This window comes from Neolamprologus multifasciatus, chromosome 18, assembly GCF_963576455.1.
Source record: "Neolamprologus multifasciatus chromosome 18, fNeoMul1.2, whole genome shotgun sequence".
Lineage (NCBI taxonomy): Eukaryota > Metazoa > Chordata > Actinopteri > Cichliformes > Cichlidae > Neolamprologus > Neolamprologus multifasciatus.
In genome coordinates this window covers 4039668-4055560 of record NC_140456.1, presented here as the reverse complement: position 1 = coordinate 4055560, position 15893 = coordinate 4039668, and the positions used below count along the sequence as shown (strand labels likewise).

The 15893-nt window shown below is 39.4% G+C and overlaps 3 protein-coding genes and 1 non-coding gene across 5 annotated transcripts in view; all 4 read right to left on the bottom strand.

Moving 5' to 3' along the window:
* The window catches only part of LOC146497066 (tripartite motif-containing protein 16-like), a 112049-nt gene that overhangs the window by 81698 nt on the left and 14458 nt on the right, over positions 1–15893 (bottom strand). The gene's annotated exons all lie outside the window — the stretch shown is intronic.
* trnae-uuc (transfer RNA glutamic acid (anticodon UUC)) lies at positions 3674–3745 on the bottom strand. The gene has a single exon. It is a non-coding gene; the product is annotated as a tRNA-Glu (tRNA).
* On the bottom strand, positions 3802–7618 carry LOC146497071 (uncharacterized). Of its 2 annotated transcripts, XM_085140841.1 has the most exons (3): positions 7111–7618; positions 5848–6109; positions 3804–5596 (listed from the first exon to the last, which is right to left on the bottom strand). In XM_085140841.1, exons 2-3 carry the CDS (start codon positions 6095–6097, stop codon positions 4431–4433), a joined length of 1416 nt encoding a protein of 471 aa, XP_084996967.1. In that variant the 5' UTR covers positions 6098–6109; positions 7111–7618; the 3' UTR covers positions 3804–4430. The 2 variants fall into 2 exon arrangements, with proteins under 2 accessions (XP_084996968.1, XP_084996967.1); XM_085140842.1 differs by lacking the exon at positions 7111–7618 and having other exon boundaries at positions 3802–5596.
* LOC146497070 (tripartite motif-containing protein 16-like) lies at positions 9098–11098 on the bottom strand. Its single transcript, XM_085140760.1, has one exon. It carries the CDS (start codon positions 11041–11043, stop codon positions 9382–9384), a length of 1662 nt encoding a protein of 553 aa, XP_084996886.1. The 5' UTR covers positions 11044–11098; the 3' UTR covers positions 9098–9381.

Here is a 15893-nt window from a genome sequence, read left to right as displayed (position 1 = left end):
CAGAAAGCTTCATTTGGCCATGACTACAAAAAAATCCAGCTAAGTTCTGCAACTTGATTATTCTTTGTAAAGCACATTGTGACAGGTTATAGTCTTAGAAAGTGCGATATAATTCAACTTTACTTACTAGCCAACCAGCAAATTTGTAACCCTCCACTCTCATGTTGGTTGCACAGTTGTGATGTGATATATAGCAGAAATTAATTTGTCAAATCAGTAATAAGACGATGACATGACAAGAAATAATGGGTGAAACAGACAATATAAACGCAAGAGGGAGGACACACCTGGGGAACAGCTGAATAGTATCCACCTGATACTGACGAAGGACTGTCAAAATAAAGTAATTAACCACGGGACACAGGGACACAAAATTGTCACAGAGAATACAGAAGGACAGGGGGAAGAACCTGTGGAATAAGCAGTAATTATGAAAAATAGAAACCCTCCCCAGGTGCTAATTAAACCTTCTGTTTTTAAGGGGCAGTCAATCAGAAGATAGTTAGCTTAAAAGTGGACTGAAAGCAAGAGGAGCTGAAATGGTTTGTTCGATACAGAAGATGTAGTAATGGGTTGCAGATCAAAATAAATAAGGAAATTATTTTAATGTGATTTTTTTATGTTAATCATGCAAAGCTATTTTTATTTTGGAGTTAGAGTCCAGGAATAAAAATAAAAATCACAAGATTTTTGATTCAGTTTAATCAAAGTACTACATTAAATTTTGAATTAAATTACATTAAAATCTTGACATTCGGCTGCTTCACTGCATCTTTTGTGAGTGCAAGGATAAAAAAAATGAAATAGCAGACAGCAGGTCAGACAATATGCAAATGAGGGAAAATCTACATCAAATTAAATATGAGTTATGGCTGATTTGAATAAAAGCAATGATGATGCTTAGAGACACATTTTTAAAAATGTTGCTATTACATTTGAACCTGCAGCTTTTTTAAATGAACACCTGGTATCCAATGGGAGTTTAGTTTGAACTAACTGAACAAAAACTAAGAATAATCAGAATTAAACAGAAAGAAAATGAGAAGCACTCCTTGATTTTATTCTGTTAGCCCACTAGCTGAGCTCTGATCTGATGTGATCATGAGTCGTATTCCTGTGTTATTTCACTGAGACCAACACTGGTTTACACACCTGTTCTGTATGACTTTATCTTGGGTTTTCATTGATATCCAGCACTCTGAGCTGATGGCTGATCTCCTCAAAGAGGTCGATCACATCTTCTCTGGGAGGATTTCTTCCACAGCAGTCAGTCCACTGTTGCTTCAACCACTGAATTATCTCTCTAACACATCACCAAACCAAAGTCTTCCAGCTAAGAGTTCATTACAGTTTAAAAGTGACCCTAGAACAGGGGTCTGCAACCTTTAAGACCCAAAGAGCCATTTGGACCCGGTTTCCACGCAAAAGAAAACTCTGGGAGCCGCAAATACTTTCTGACATCTACAATGAAGATAACACTGTATATATTGTTTTTTACCTTTATGCTTTGTGTGAACAAATAAGGTGTGTTGCTTATGAAATCCATGAAGTGCTACAAAGAAAATTACATTTTATTTATGTAATTAACACATTTTGAACTCTTAAAGAAATATAAAAAAAGGAAAGCTGAACTAAAATGATCCAGCAAATAAAAACTGCTGTGAGCCGCCAGCCTTATATCTCCTTTGGGCTTTTGGAGCCTTGACCTGACTTTTAAAAAATAACTGGAAAAAAAGCTCTATGCTGCTAAAAGATGAAAAATTCTGCCTAAATATGTATTTTACCAGGTTAATGTGTGTGGTGGGGCGTGGTCTGCAGCGCCGCTGCAGGGGAGGCGGACGCACCTGAGCGGCACCCGCAATCACGCCTCGCCGCCTTAACGTCTGTGCTCTCTCTGCTGTTGTGTTGTCGGGCTGTGAGCTGCAAAGCTACAGCCGGCTGTATGCGTACAGCAACCGTGTGTGAAAAGTGGTCAATAAAGAGATGCTGAAAAGCGTGTTCATGCAAACATCGTCGGGTCTGCCGTGATATGTTTACAATGGGACTTCTGCTCCTGAACCTTTGCGCACAGCGTCTGCAGATCGGGGCTTTCATCTTTACGCAGGACTGTCAGCTGTCGTCTGTGAGGCGTGAGCGGTGTTTGTTTTTAACTTAGTTCACGGTGGAGCTGCTGACATAATGTGGATCCGAAGATCCATAATTGACCTACCTGGGGTTGAAAGTCTCGATAAATGCACGGAGTTTCGGCGGGTACACCGGCTTCTGCGAGTGTGATGCTTATTTTGAGCGATGAAAAAATAATAAAATATAATTTTATTTTAATACTTCAATTTCACAATAATCTTCCAATTTAGAACTACAAGTTAAAAAAAAAACTAACATAAATAAAATACACTTCAGCTAATAGTAATTTATTTTCCCAAACCACGCAGAGCCGCACTGTAAGGACTAAAGAGCCGCAGGTTGCCGACCCCTGACCTAGAATTTCATTTCTGCTCTCTTCTTTTTTTCTTCATCTTCTTCTTCACATCCGTTGCTGCCCTACTCAGGTCAATATAATGAAAATCAGGCAGAAATAATAATCAGAAATCCAAATGTAGAATTTATGGTTCCCTGTTGATCCAATTTCAAATTCAAATTCAAATTTTTATTTGTCACATACACAGTCATACACAGTACGATATGCAGTGAAATGCTTAGACAACTGCTCGTGACCTAAAGAAAAAAGAAAAGGCTATGAATAAGATAGGAAATAAATATGAAAATAAAAAAGGGTAAATTTAACCAGGAAGGAATAAAATAAAATAAAATATAAAAATTAAGTTAAGAATGAGATAACTGTACAACACAAATTAGAATGAAGGGTAAATTTAACTGGGAAAGAATAAGATAAAATATATAAATTAAAGTTGAAAATAAAATAACTGTACAACAAAATACACAGTATAGAAATATATAAGAATGTATGAATAAATATAAATATAAATATATATATATATACACACAATAACAGTAGCTGTTCAAGTATTAACTGGAAATGAGGAATATAATGTCCAGTGTTGTGCAATCCACATGTGTAAGTGTCTTGTGCAGTGCAAATATGCTTAAAGTGGTTTAAGTGATGAAGTGTAAACAAAGTCCAGAATGTCCAGTGTGTGTGTAAGAACTATATGTGTGGGTCAGTACTGTGTGGTGGTGTGATTGAGAGACTGTATCGCCTGCGGGAAGAAGCTCCTCCTCAGTCTCTCTGTGTTGGTCTTCAGGGAGCGGAATCGCTTTCCTGACCTCAACAGAGAGAACAGTCTGTTGTTGGGATGTCTGAGGTCCTTCACGATCTTCCTGGCCTTGGTCCAGCACCGCCTGCTGTAGATTGAGTGCAGGTCAGGGAGCTCTGAGCGGATGGTGCGCTCAGCTGAACGCACAACCCTCTGTAGAGCTCGTCTGTCCTGCATGGTGCTGTTCCCGAACCAGGTTAAGATGTTTCCCGTCAGGATGCTCTCTATGGTGCAGGAGTAAAAGTTCCTGAGCACCTTGGGGGGCAGTCGGAAGTCTCTCAAGCGTCTGAGGTGGTAGAGACGCTGACGGGCCTTTTTCACCACGGTGTTGATGTGACAGGACCATGACAGGTCCTGCGTGATGTGAACTCCGAGGTATTTGAAGCTGAAAAACAAAGTTCCCATACCGGAAGTCGAACCCGGGCCGCCTGGGTGAAAACCAGGAATCCTAACCGCTAGACCATATGGGAATATTTTCATATATATCATATTCTATTTATTATATTATATTTTCGTATCTACATCTGTGATGGATAAGTTTAAGTTTAAGTTCTGTACTTATGAAGCAAACTGCACACACAGAGTTAGCAAACAATGAGTTTACTTGCATTTATGACATAAATACTTATCATGAGCCAATATGGCAATCATGACTGCTTTTATATTGCAGGGATATAGACAAAATTAGTCAAAAGAAATTTTAATCAAATCTCGTAACACATTACCCAGGCTGTGAAGAAACAGGACAAGAATCTAAACCAGGACAAAGCCATACTGAAGTACCTTCCTTAAAAATCACAAAGAAAACATATTTAAATAAAAATGCTATACTTTTTTTGTTATAAAAAACTTTATTCCTGTGTATTAAAACTTATTTATTGGCTGATAAAAAGGAATCACATCATGGTTGTTACAAGAAACAAGTGATGAAAAACTCATTTTCATGTTTGTTTTCTTCTATACTGAAGAAGAAATACAAGTTTCTGTGGTAAATATTAAAAGAGCATCTTTGTTCAATAAATATTTGTGTCACCTTTAAAGACCAATAAAAAAAATATCAAACTTAGAGAAACATAAAGTCAGGGCTGGAATAAACAACATAGAGTGCTCTTCACTGCTGTGGACAGAAAATGTACCATGACTTGGAGCATGAGGTCATTTTCTACCTCGGGTGCTGCAGTGATTTGGTTTGTCACTCGGGTGGATCCTTAGATGAAAATTCAGTCCTGATTTCCAACTGAATCTTTCCCCACAGGAGCTACAAATATATGGTTTCTCCCCTGTGTGGATCCTTCTGTGACTTTTCATAGTCGACAAGTCTCTAAACTCTTTCCTACAGACGTTGCAAGAATACGGTTTCTCACCGGTGTGGATTCTCAAATGAGTTTCTAGTCCTGATTTCTTACCAAATCTTTTCCCACAGGTGCTACAGAAATACGGTTTCTCACCTGTGTGGATTCTCACGTGACTTTCAAATCCGGATTTCTTATTAAATCTTTTCCCACAGGTGATGCAAAAATATGGCTTCTCGCCTGTGTGGATCCTTCTGTGACTTTTCATAGTCGACAAGTCTCTAAACTCTTTCCTACAGACGTTGCAAGAATACGGTTTCTCACCGGTGTGGATTCTCAAATGAGTTTCTAGTCCTGATTTCTTACCAAATCTTTTCCCACAGGTGCTACAGAAATACGGTTTCTCACCTGTGTGGATTCTCACGTGACTTTCAAATCCGGATTTCTTATTAAATCTTTTCCCACAGGTGATGCAAAAATATGGCTTCTCGCCTGTGTGGATCCTTACGTGAGTTTCCAATCCTGATTTCCAAATGAATCTTTTCCCACAGGTGCTACAAGAATGTGGTTTCTCACTTGTGTGAACTCTCATGTGTCTCGTCAGGTTGGATTTACACTGAAAAGTTTTTCCACAAGTGTCACAGCTTACAGATTTTTTACTTGTATCAGTTTCACTCCGAGACTTATCTGTTCTGTTTTTGTGACGTCTCCTTTTCTTCAGCTCCGCATTTCTAGTTGATCCCGAGTCCACATGCTGGTTTTCTTCCTGTTCCTCAAGCTCTGGTTCAGGAAAGTGAAGAGCAAGGAGCTGGTCATCGTTTGGTTCTGATTCACTGAGGTCACTTTCCTCAAAACTAGAAGTCACCATAAAACTATTGATCTCCTGCTTCAGTACAATCTCCTCCAGCAGTTCCTCCTGTTCCTCTTTAATCTGTGGAGGATCTGGGTCCTCCTGGTCCAGACTTGAGTTCCTCTCCTGCTGATTGGCGACAAACTCCTCCTCCTTACAGGTAGTTTGCTGGTGGAGGTCTAAACGAACAATAAAAAAAGCTAATTATAGAAAAACACTTCTGAGAAGATAAAACAAAGTTTTAGTTAAAGTCTGTAATGAGGGCATGTTGCTCACATTTGCAGGTGAAATTAAAAGTGTGTAAAAATGAAGATATTTGTGCACTCTGATGCAAATGAGAACTTGAGTTCTGACATTTTTCAGCAACATTAAGAGTAAAAGAAACCTTAATATTAATGTTAACACTTCAGAAAAGCGATTACAGTTTTACCGGTGCTCTGTAAATCTTTCTCAGGTTTCCAGATGTTATGCAGCTGTCTGAGCCGCTCTTCCCCGGTCCAGACGACGATGCCTTCATCCTCGTGTTTCACTACAAGCTGTTCTCCCTCTTGACTGATGCAGAGTTCCTCCTGTTCCTCTTTGATCTGTGGAGGCTCTGTGTCCTCCTGGTCCAGATTGAAGTTCCTCTCCTGGTTCCAGACCTGCTGGCCAGCCAGATCTTCCTCCTCCTTACACTTCATGTTGATGTGGGACTTGAGGAACAAAGTAAAAAGAAAAAGGTTAGACAGGTAAAGGTGCAGCCTCAATCAGCAGGGCTGTGAGAGAGGTTTGTACAAATGTTTCAGAAGCACCATGTGACTCCCTCTCTTTTTTTGGAAAGTCTTATTAATTCACTTTATAACTTTTACTTTGAAGATAAATTTCTACTATCACAAAGATATTATGACCTCTTTAAAAACAAACAACGGCAACTACATGACTTAAATTCCATGTTTAGATGAAGGTAAAGGTCAATGCCTTTTGACAGGGGAAAAACCTCCACACAGAAGAATCTTACTTGGCTGAATCATAAATTATTCACCATGATTAAAACTGCAGATGAGCAATAATCTGCATTTTATTTTAGCCAAAGAGGAATGTTTCTGTTTGTCTGTGATTGACTTTTTCTGCTGGGTCCAAATTTTATTTTATCCTGTGTAAGTTTGTTTCTCTTCCTGTTAACTAGCAAAGTCAAAATCACTGTGATTAATTTAATTTTAATTAAATTATAAATGTAATAATTTTATTGAACAATTAATTTCATTTCAATAAAAAACAATTACTTAAAAGAAAGAGATTAAGTTGGAGAGAGACATATGGCCATCTTTTAGTGAGTTAGACCCTGATTAAGGGGTATTTTTGAAAGTAAAGCCCATCTCTCAAAGTCCCTGCCGGCCTGCCTCCACCTCGGGAAGTCTGTGGGTGCAGACGGAGGTGAGGAGCACCACAGGCGGCAGAGAACTGTCTGTAGCCCCGGAGTGAGGCATCGTGAACCGAAGCAGACAGCGAACTGTGGCACAGTGCAGAAAACCGAAGCTTTCCCTCCCTGTTTGATTTTGATGTGTCTCATGAATGTCTATTGTTAAAAGTTGACCTTTAAAAAAAGGGACGCACTTGTTTGATTAGCTGCTCTCTGATTTTAGCCTGTTAGCTTACAGACTGAGCTCAGATCATTCCTGTGTTAGTTCATTGAGAACATCACAGTTTTACATACCTGCTGCGTGACTTAATCTCGGGTCTCCGGCTGATATACAGCAGTCTGAGCCAATGGCTGATCTCATCATCCTGGACGACTGTTTTTAATGTTTTTAACCACGGAGATTTCTTCTGCATCATCAGTCTCTCATTGTTAAACTCTCCCAGAAACTGAAGACAGTTGTGCGATACGAGTTGTGCCATTTCCGCGCTTCTTGTTCTTCTATTGAATAGACGGCAGACTACACATGTCCAAGGGTAATACTGTCCTCCTCAGGCCATTGGCATCAAGTCAAAGCCTTAAAGTCCGGTACTTTGCACATGGTAATTTTTTAGCAGCAGAATCACAAGACAAAGCGTGCCAATGTTTATACTTTGACTGTGACTGCGAAATTACGGAGCCCCGCAGGGGATATGGGAGAAAAAAGATTAAGACGGACTTTTGCGAGATCTCGCAAAACAAACTCGGGATCTCGCAAAAGTTTTAGCCGCATTCTTCGGAGGCCGCCAGCTCGAAGCCGACCGGGAGGTTGAGGCACGATGTGTCCCGGGACAGCGGTGTTCCTCCCGGCTGTAGTAGGTCTCGACCTCCCGTTAGCTTCGAGATGGTGGGTGTCAGATCTCCGAAAACGTCGGAGCACTTTTGATGTCTTGTAAACCGAGCAGGTATCTGACGTTTACACAACTACATTCACGCCTCAAAATATCTTAAAAGTGTATTTTGTGACCCAGAAAGAGTAATATTACAACTAAGTAGCTGCCGCCATTGTTGGAATTCAACTTTTGCGAGAATTCAACTTTTCCCGAGTTAGTTTTGCGAGATCTCGCAAAAGTCCATCTTAATTTTTGTTCTCCCATGTCCCCTGCGGGGCTCCGTACGAAATAGATGAAAAAGTAGATGTTAAAAAACAACTTATAGTTTTGTCATTGGGCTGGTCGAATGCTATGAGTTTCTGTCCCTTTGTCTGACCTTAGAGACTTATTTTAAAAGGAAACATTACAATCCTTTAAAGCAAGTATTTTCACCTCTGTTCCCCCCTCTGTACTTAGCTTTTTTGTTGTCATGTCAGTAATTGTCCAGTTGATGGCTCCCTTGGATCACAAGCCTCTCTGATGAGTCCAAGTGAATATATTCTTAATAAACAGCTTTGAAGAATTTGTGACCAACTTTGTTTAATTGAACATCATCATCATGAGTCAAACTCACTCTTGGATCTACAAAATATTTAACAAAAACAAACATCACTGAATCATAAGGTATTTGCTCCAACTCTTAGTCCAGAAACACATGAGTGAACTAGATCAGCTGCTCCTCCAGTTCAGCTGTGGATTCATATAATTATTTATATTTGTAAAGTGGGTATGCAGGGTTTTTCAGTACTAATATAAACATTTTATATCATCGCTTTATTGACAGATGTATTTTTTAAAGGTGTTCAAGGTCAGGTATCAGTTTGAAAAAAACAAACAAACACACTGAGTTGAACTTGAACTTCCTACTGACAGAAACTAAAATTGGTGCAAAAATAACCAGAACATATAAGAAACATCCTGGAGGTGCTGCAGACAAGTAAGGACCAATAACACGTCAACAGGAAATCCTTTTTACTAATTTATTTTATTTATTTTTTATTTTTACTCTCCATTTTAAGCCATGATGTTTGCTGATACTGTGTTCCTACTGTTTGTTCTCATTAATAGTTCTGTTCTGTTTTTAACATTCTGTGCTGAAGCTGGAGGAAATGTTTCCACAGTGTCAGATGATACAGCTCCAAACTAAATAAGTGACTAACTAACGATGCTTTAATACACTTTACTATAAATTATGATATAGTGCACTTTCTTAAAATTTCTTATTGCTCTGTAATTAATTGTTTTCTTTATAAATGTACAAAGTAATGAGAATAAAATCTGTGTGATAAAGGAAGGTCTGTAGACTTCTCTGTTAAGATCAGTGAAGAGAAACAACAACATACAAATACCTAAAAAAAATTATTCAGTAAACATTTAGAAGATAGAGAAGTTTATGTTTTCATGTGGAGAAATTTTTTAAAATAAAAATATTCATAAGCATTGATAGTCTCCATGGCTGAACAGACACAGGAAAGAGCTCCACCTATAAAACGTAAAAACATCAAGACAACATCTTGAAGATGTCGAGGTTCTGCCCATAATGTTTGACTGACATCTGATTTATGTGCAGCACATAAATACCACAATAATGATGGAGAGAAACTAAAAGGGAACTAAAATACAGATTTAAACTTACAACAATATGAAAGACTTCAGTCTATTTCACTTTAATCAACTCAGCAGTCTCTCCAACCCAAAGTCCAGCATAGAGCGGCTGAGTGAATGTGGTCTGGACTCTGTGGAGGAGAGTCATGGTTTCAGAGACGCTGTAGAAGGACAAAATACCTGCTCTGTGATCCAGGTACACTCCTACTCTGGAGGAACGAGGACCTGAGACACGAGTTTGGATGTTGTTGTACCAAAATGTATAACTGTTGTTGTTACAATCTAATGACCAAGATTTGTCATTATATCCAAACACACATTCATTTCCAGTCCCCGCTCTGATGATATTCTTGTAAGCGACTGCTACTCGAACTCCCCCTCTCCACTCCACCTCCCAGTAACAACATCCAGTCAGACTCTCTCTACTCAGGACCTGAGACCAATAAGTGAATCTGTCTGGATGATCAGAATAAGACTGATCTTGACAAATAAATGTTGATTTTCTGTGTCCTTCTGATAATACAAGATTTTTGTGTGCTGTGTTTGGATCAAATGTAATTTCACGTGAATATTTTAAGAATCCAGCTCTGGTCTTTGGCTCTGGTTGTGACAGTGAAACATCCACTTCAGTGACTGCCAGTGAGATGTTTGTCCATTCCTCTCTCAGAATGTCCTGTAGTTTATCTCTGACCTCTGACACAGCTGCTGTCACATCCTCAAAGTAGCTCAGAGGACGGATATTGATGCTGGATGAGTCTGTAGACTCACTGAGTGCTGACAGTGAGGGGTAGTTGTGTAGAAACTGGATGTGATCCTCTGTGTGTGAGAGCTGCTTCAGCTCAGCATCTTTCCTCTTCAGCTCAGTGATCTCCTGCTCCAGCTTCTCCTGAAGCTCTTTGACTCGACTCACTTCAGTTTCCTGCTGGGATCTGATCTGCTGCTTCACATCAGAGCTTCTTTTCTGGATGAGATGGATCAGCTCAGTGAAGATCTTCTCACTGTGCTCCACTGTTTGATCAGCAGACTGATTGATGGCCTCCACCTCCTGTTGAAGCAGCTTCACATCTTTCTCTCTGTCCTGGATTCTCTGCTGGATGTTTTGTCGACTCACCTCCAGCTCTCTCTGCCTCTCAGTCCTTTCTGCTGCAGCTGAGACTGTGTCGTGGCCTTTATGTTCATCCACAGAGCAGAGATAACAGATACTCTGCTGATCAGTACGGCAGAACATCTTCATCACCTCATCGTGACGAGAGCAGATGTTCTCCTGGAGCTTCTTGGAGGGCTCCACCAGCTTGTGTTTCTTTAATGCAGCCACATTATAATGAGTCTGAAGGTGTTTCTCACAGTAAGAAACCAAACACACCAAACAGGACTTCATTGCTTTCATTTTTCTTCCAGTGCAGACATCACAGGCCACATCTTCAGGTCCAGCATAGCAGTGATCAGCAGGAGCAGCTTGGAGTCCAGTCTTCTTCAGCTGCTCCACTAAAACTGCTAACATGGTGTTTTTCACCAGGACAGGCCTCGCTGTGAAAGTCTGTCTGCACTGAGGGCAGCTGTAGATTTTCTTCTCCTCCTCTTCATCCCAAAAGCCATTAATACAGTTCATACAGTAGCTGTGTCCACAGGGAATAGTCACCGGATCCTTCAGTAGATCCAAACAGATCGAACAAGAGAAGGTTTCTCGGTCCAGCTGAACTCCTTTCTGCGCCATTTCACCTCTCGATGTCAGTGACTGTGTGAGTTTCACTTCCTTATAACTCAAATCTGGTTACACCTGTAGATCTGGAAACAGGTGGAAAGAGAGGAGGTGCTAAGTTAGATAAGAGGACAAAGAGGAAGGGTTATCAGGTTTTACTTAATACCATTAAGAGTATGTGTTTAACCCTTTTTACACACTTGTCAGAGTTCTTTTTAAAATATTATTGAGTCTGACCTCCTGATGTTTCTTTTCTTTCTCATTCAAATTGTTCAGATGAACAGAAATGGCAGACAGCTCGTCAGAGATCAATAGATCAAGTAGCTGGAAATCTTTTTCTCTACATTTTAAACTTTTGGTCCAGAAAAGTAAAAGACAGAACAAGGAATGGAAGAAATTTCCAAATTTATTTTGGGTATACTAGAAAATTAACCAACACTTATTGACATTTGTAAAAATCTTCCTTTTATGTTAGGCAGACTGGATGCTACCCTGGTCCTTTTACCCTCTGCTGTTTTGCTGTCCAATTTGCTTTTGACATTTAAACCTTACTGAAGTAAAACTTGTCTCAGCTCAACTGTATTCAGCTTAGAGTGAGGATGCACATTGAGATTTATATACAAAAAACTTTATTGTCACAGTTAAATTCATGCAGCCTTGTTTAGAAAGTATCGAGGTCACAATATAAAACCAATATCATCCCCAGTATAAACACTCTGGCTAGACCAAAGTTTATGGGCATTAGGGGAACATAAACAGAACTCCACATACCTAAACTGTGTCATCAGGGCTCATGGATGGAGTCACCTGAGAGGCTCTAGCGCACCCTGCTATACTCCTAACATCTGTGCTCAGACTGCAGCAGTTCTGCAGCACTAAACCTGATCTTTTCCTGCTTTCTACAGTAACTTGAGCTTTCAGCCTGCTGTCTGTCTTCATAGATGGCAGCTTTAAACATCATGAGAACTGCTCCCATCCACCGATAATGAGTGCAGCAATGTTTTGTTCTGTTGGGCTGTGACCCACTACCCCTCACAACGCTCCTCTCTCCAGACTCCCACATTACTGATTGGTCACCTCCTTTGAAACTTCCTACAGGTGCACTCACTGCTGCTCCCAGCTTCCTCTCTACAGTCAGTAATTATTGCACTTAGTGGTTAGTATGTATGGAGGCTCAGTATGTCTCTGAGCCTCCATACATACTTACCATGCAGGTGATTTCTAATCAAAGTTTTCCAATGTTTGACTTTCAACTTCCTGACAACAGCTTAATGTTTTATTTTCTACTTTTCTTTGTTGTAAATAAAGTGTAATCAGACAGTAGAGGGATTGTCTATCGTTTGAACACGAGTAACCTAATTTAATAAGTGATCTAAATCTTTGTTTAACCTTTTTATTTATTTAAGAAAGAATGTAAAAAAAAAAGTAGTGATGGCTGAAGCTCCAGCATATGTGTCAAAAAATCAACACACTGCTTCAGAAACACTGTGCCGAGGCTTGGTTTCCCTGAACAGAGTCGTGTGATCAATGACATTCGGAGCTTCATTCAGCATGTTGCTTGAATTCCTGACTCGTTGGTTTATAAGGCATTGAATCATTGGTGGGATTTGTGCTGTGTTTTGGTGATTTTGTGCAATAGAGAGCGAATCACTGTGTGACATAATTAGAGACATGGAGCCAGGAAGAAAGGACGCTCTCCATATTATTAAATAAAAACCAGATCATCAGCATTTCTGCTCCCAGGCTTAAAATGTACATAAGAAACATGATATACATATACTTATATTTATAGAGGTTATAGTATATTATATAAACGTACCTGTCCACTGGTTAATTATATAATCAGGTGGCAGCAGGGACCTCACACCACAAGCATTACTCCCAACCTATTATAAGATTGTGTTGCACATTGTTACATATGAAGTATTTTTTATTTTAATTAATATAAAACATCAAGAAGTCACAAGCAAAAGGAAAAACACCATGGCATATCAGCCCGATATCAGACAGAACTGTCACATGACATCAAACATAATGAAGCAGTTAATCCTACGTTGTAGATTCAAGTTTTTGGCCACCAGATGCCGTTAAAGAGGACTGTGTTGAAAAGCTTCGAGTTATGAACAGTTTTCAATACTAACTTCAGAAAGCTTCATTTGGCCATGACTACAAAAAAATCCAGCTAAGTTCTGCAACTTGATTATTCTTTGTAAAGCACATTGTGACAGGTTATAGTCTTAAAAAGTGCTATATAATTCAACTTTACTTACTAGCCAACCAGCAAATTTGTAACCCTCCACTCTCATGTTGGTTGCACAGTTGTGATGTGATATATAGTAGAAATTAATTTGTCAAATCAGTAATAAGACGATGACATGACAAGAAATAATGGGTGAAACAGACAATATAAACGCAAGAGGGAGGACACACCTGGGGAACAGCTGAATAGTGTCCACCTGATACTGACGAAGGACTTTCAAAATAAAGTAATTAACCACGGGACACAGGGACACAAAATTGTCACAGAGAATACAGAAGGACAGGGGGAAGAACTATGGAATAAGCAGTAATTATGAAAAATAGAAACCCTCCCCAGGTGCTAATTAAACCTTCTGTTTTTAAGGAGCAGTCAATCAGAAGATAGTTAGCTTAAAAGTGGACTGAAAGCAAGAGGAGCTGAAATGGTTTGTTCGATACAGAAGATGTAGTAATGGGTTGCAGATCAAAATAAATAAGGAAATTATTTTAATGTGATTGTTTTTATGTTAATCATGCAAAGCTGTTTTTATTTTGGAGTTAGAGTCCAGGAATAAAAATGTGGAGTTGGAAATAATCACAAGATTTTTGATTCGGTTTAATCAAAGTACTACAATAAATTTTGAATTAAATGACATTAAAATCTTGACATTCGGCTGCTTCACTGCATCTTTTGTGAGTGCAAGGATAAAAAAAATGCAATAGTAGACAGCAGGTCAGACAATATGCAAATGAGGGGAAATCTACATCAAATTAAATATGAGTTATGGCTGATTTGAATAAAAGCAATGATGATGCAGAGAAACATTTTTAAAAATGTTGCTATTACATTTGAACCTGCAGCTTTTTTAAATGAACACCTGGTATCCAATGGGAGTTTAGTTTGAACTAACTGAACAAAAACTAAGAATAATCAGAATTAAACAGAAAGAAAATGAGAAGCACTCCTTGATTTTATTCTGTTAGCCCACTAGCTGAGCTCTGATCTGATGTGATCATGAGTCGTATTCCTGTGTTATTTCACTGAGACCAACACTGGTTTACACACCTGTTCTGTATGACTTTATCTTGGGTTTGCATTGATATCCAGCACTCTGAGCTGATGGCTGATCTCCTCAAAGAGGTCGATCACATCTTCTCTTGGAGGATTTCTTCCACAGCAGTCAGTCCACTGTTGCTTCAACCACTGAATTATCCCTCTAACACATCACCAAACCAAAGTCTTCCAGCTAAGAGTTCATTACAGTTTAAAAGTGACCCTAGAACAGCGGTCAGCAACCTTTAAGACCCAAAGAGACATTTGGAGCCGGTTTCCACGCAAAAGAAAACTCTGGGAGCCGCAAATACTTTCTGACATCTACAATGAAGATAACACTGTATATATTGTTTTTTACCTTTATGCTTTGTGTGAACAACTAAGGTGTGTTGCTTATGAAATCCATGAAGTGCTACAAAGAAAATTACATTTTATTTATGTAATTAACGCATTTTGAACTCTTAAAGAAATATAACAAAAGGAAAGCTGAACTAAAATGATCCAGCAAATAAAAACTGCTGTGAGCCGCCAGCCTTATATCTCCTTTGGGCTTTTGGAGCCTTGACCTGACTTTTAAAAAAATAATTGGAAAAAAAGCTCTATGCTGCTAAAAGATGAAAAATTCTGCCTAAATATGTATTTTACCAGGTTAATGTGTGTGGCGGGGCGTGGTCTGCAGCACCGCTGCAGGGGAGGCGGACGCACCTGAGCGGCACCCGCAATCACGCCTCGCCGCCTTAACGTCTGTGCTCTCTCTGCTGTTGTGTTGGTGTGTGTCGGGCTGTGAGCTGAAAAGCTACAGCCGGCTGTATGCGTACAGCAACCGTGTGTGAAAAGTGGTCAATAAAGAGATGCTGAAAAGCATGTTCATGCAAACATCGTCGGGTCTGCCGTGATATGTTTACAATAAGATTTATGGTCCCGAACCTCTGCGCACAGCGTCTGCAAATCGGGGCTTTCATCTTTACGCAGGACTGTAAGCTGTCGTCTGTGAGGCGTGAGCGGTGTTTGTTTTAACATAGTTCACGGTGGAGCTGCTGACATAATGTGGATCCGAAGATCCATAATTGGCCTACCTGGGGTTGAAAGTCTCGATAAATGCACGGCGTTTCGGCAGGTACACCGGCTTCTACGAGTGTGACGCTTATTTTGAGCGATGAAAAAATAATAAAATATAATTTTATTTTAATATTTTAATATCACAATAATCTTCCAATTTAGAACTACAAGTTAAAAAAAAACGAACATAAATAAAATACACTTCAGCTAATAGTAATTTATTTTCCCAAACCACGCGGAGCCGCACTGTAAGGACTAAAGAGCCGCAGGTTGCCGACCCCTGACCTAGAATTTCATTTCTGCTCTCTTCTTTTTTTCTTCATCTTCTTCTTCACATCTGTTGCTGCCCTACTCAGGTCGATATAATGAAAATCAGGCAGAAATAATAATCAGAAATCCAAATGTAGAATTTATGGTTCCCTGTTGATCCAATTTCAAATTCAAATTCAAATTTTTATTTGTCACATACACAGTCATACACAGTACGATATGCAGTGAAATGCTTAGACAACTG

Coding starts and splice junctions, on each gene's coding strand:
- LOC146497070 (XM_085140760.1), bottom strand. CDS start 11,043: ATGGCGCAGAAAGGAGTTCAGCTGGACCGAGAAACCTTCTCTTGTTCG.
- LOC146497071 (XM_085140841.1), bottom strand. CDS start 6,097: ATGAAGTGTAAGGAGGAGGAAGATCTGGCTGGCCAGCAGGTCTGGAAC. Junction 5,597..5,847: donor GAAAGATTTACAGAGCACCG/GTAAAACTGTAA, acceptor TTGTTCGTTTAG/ACCTCCACCAGCAAACTACC.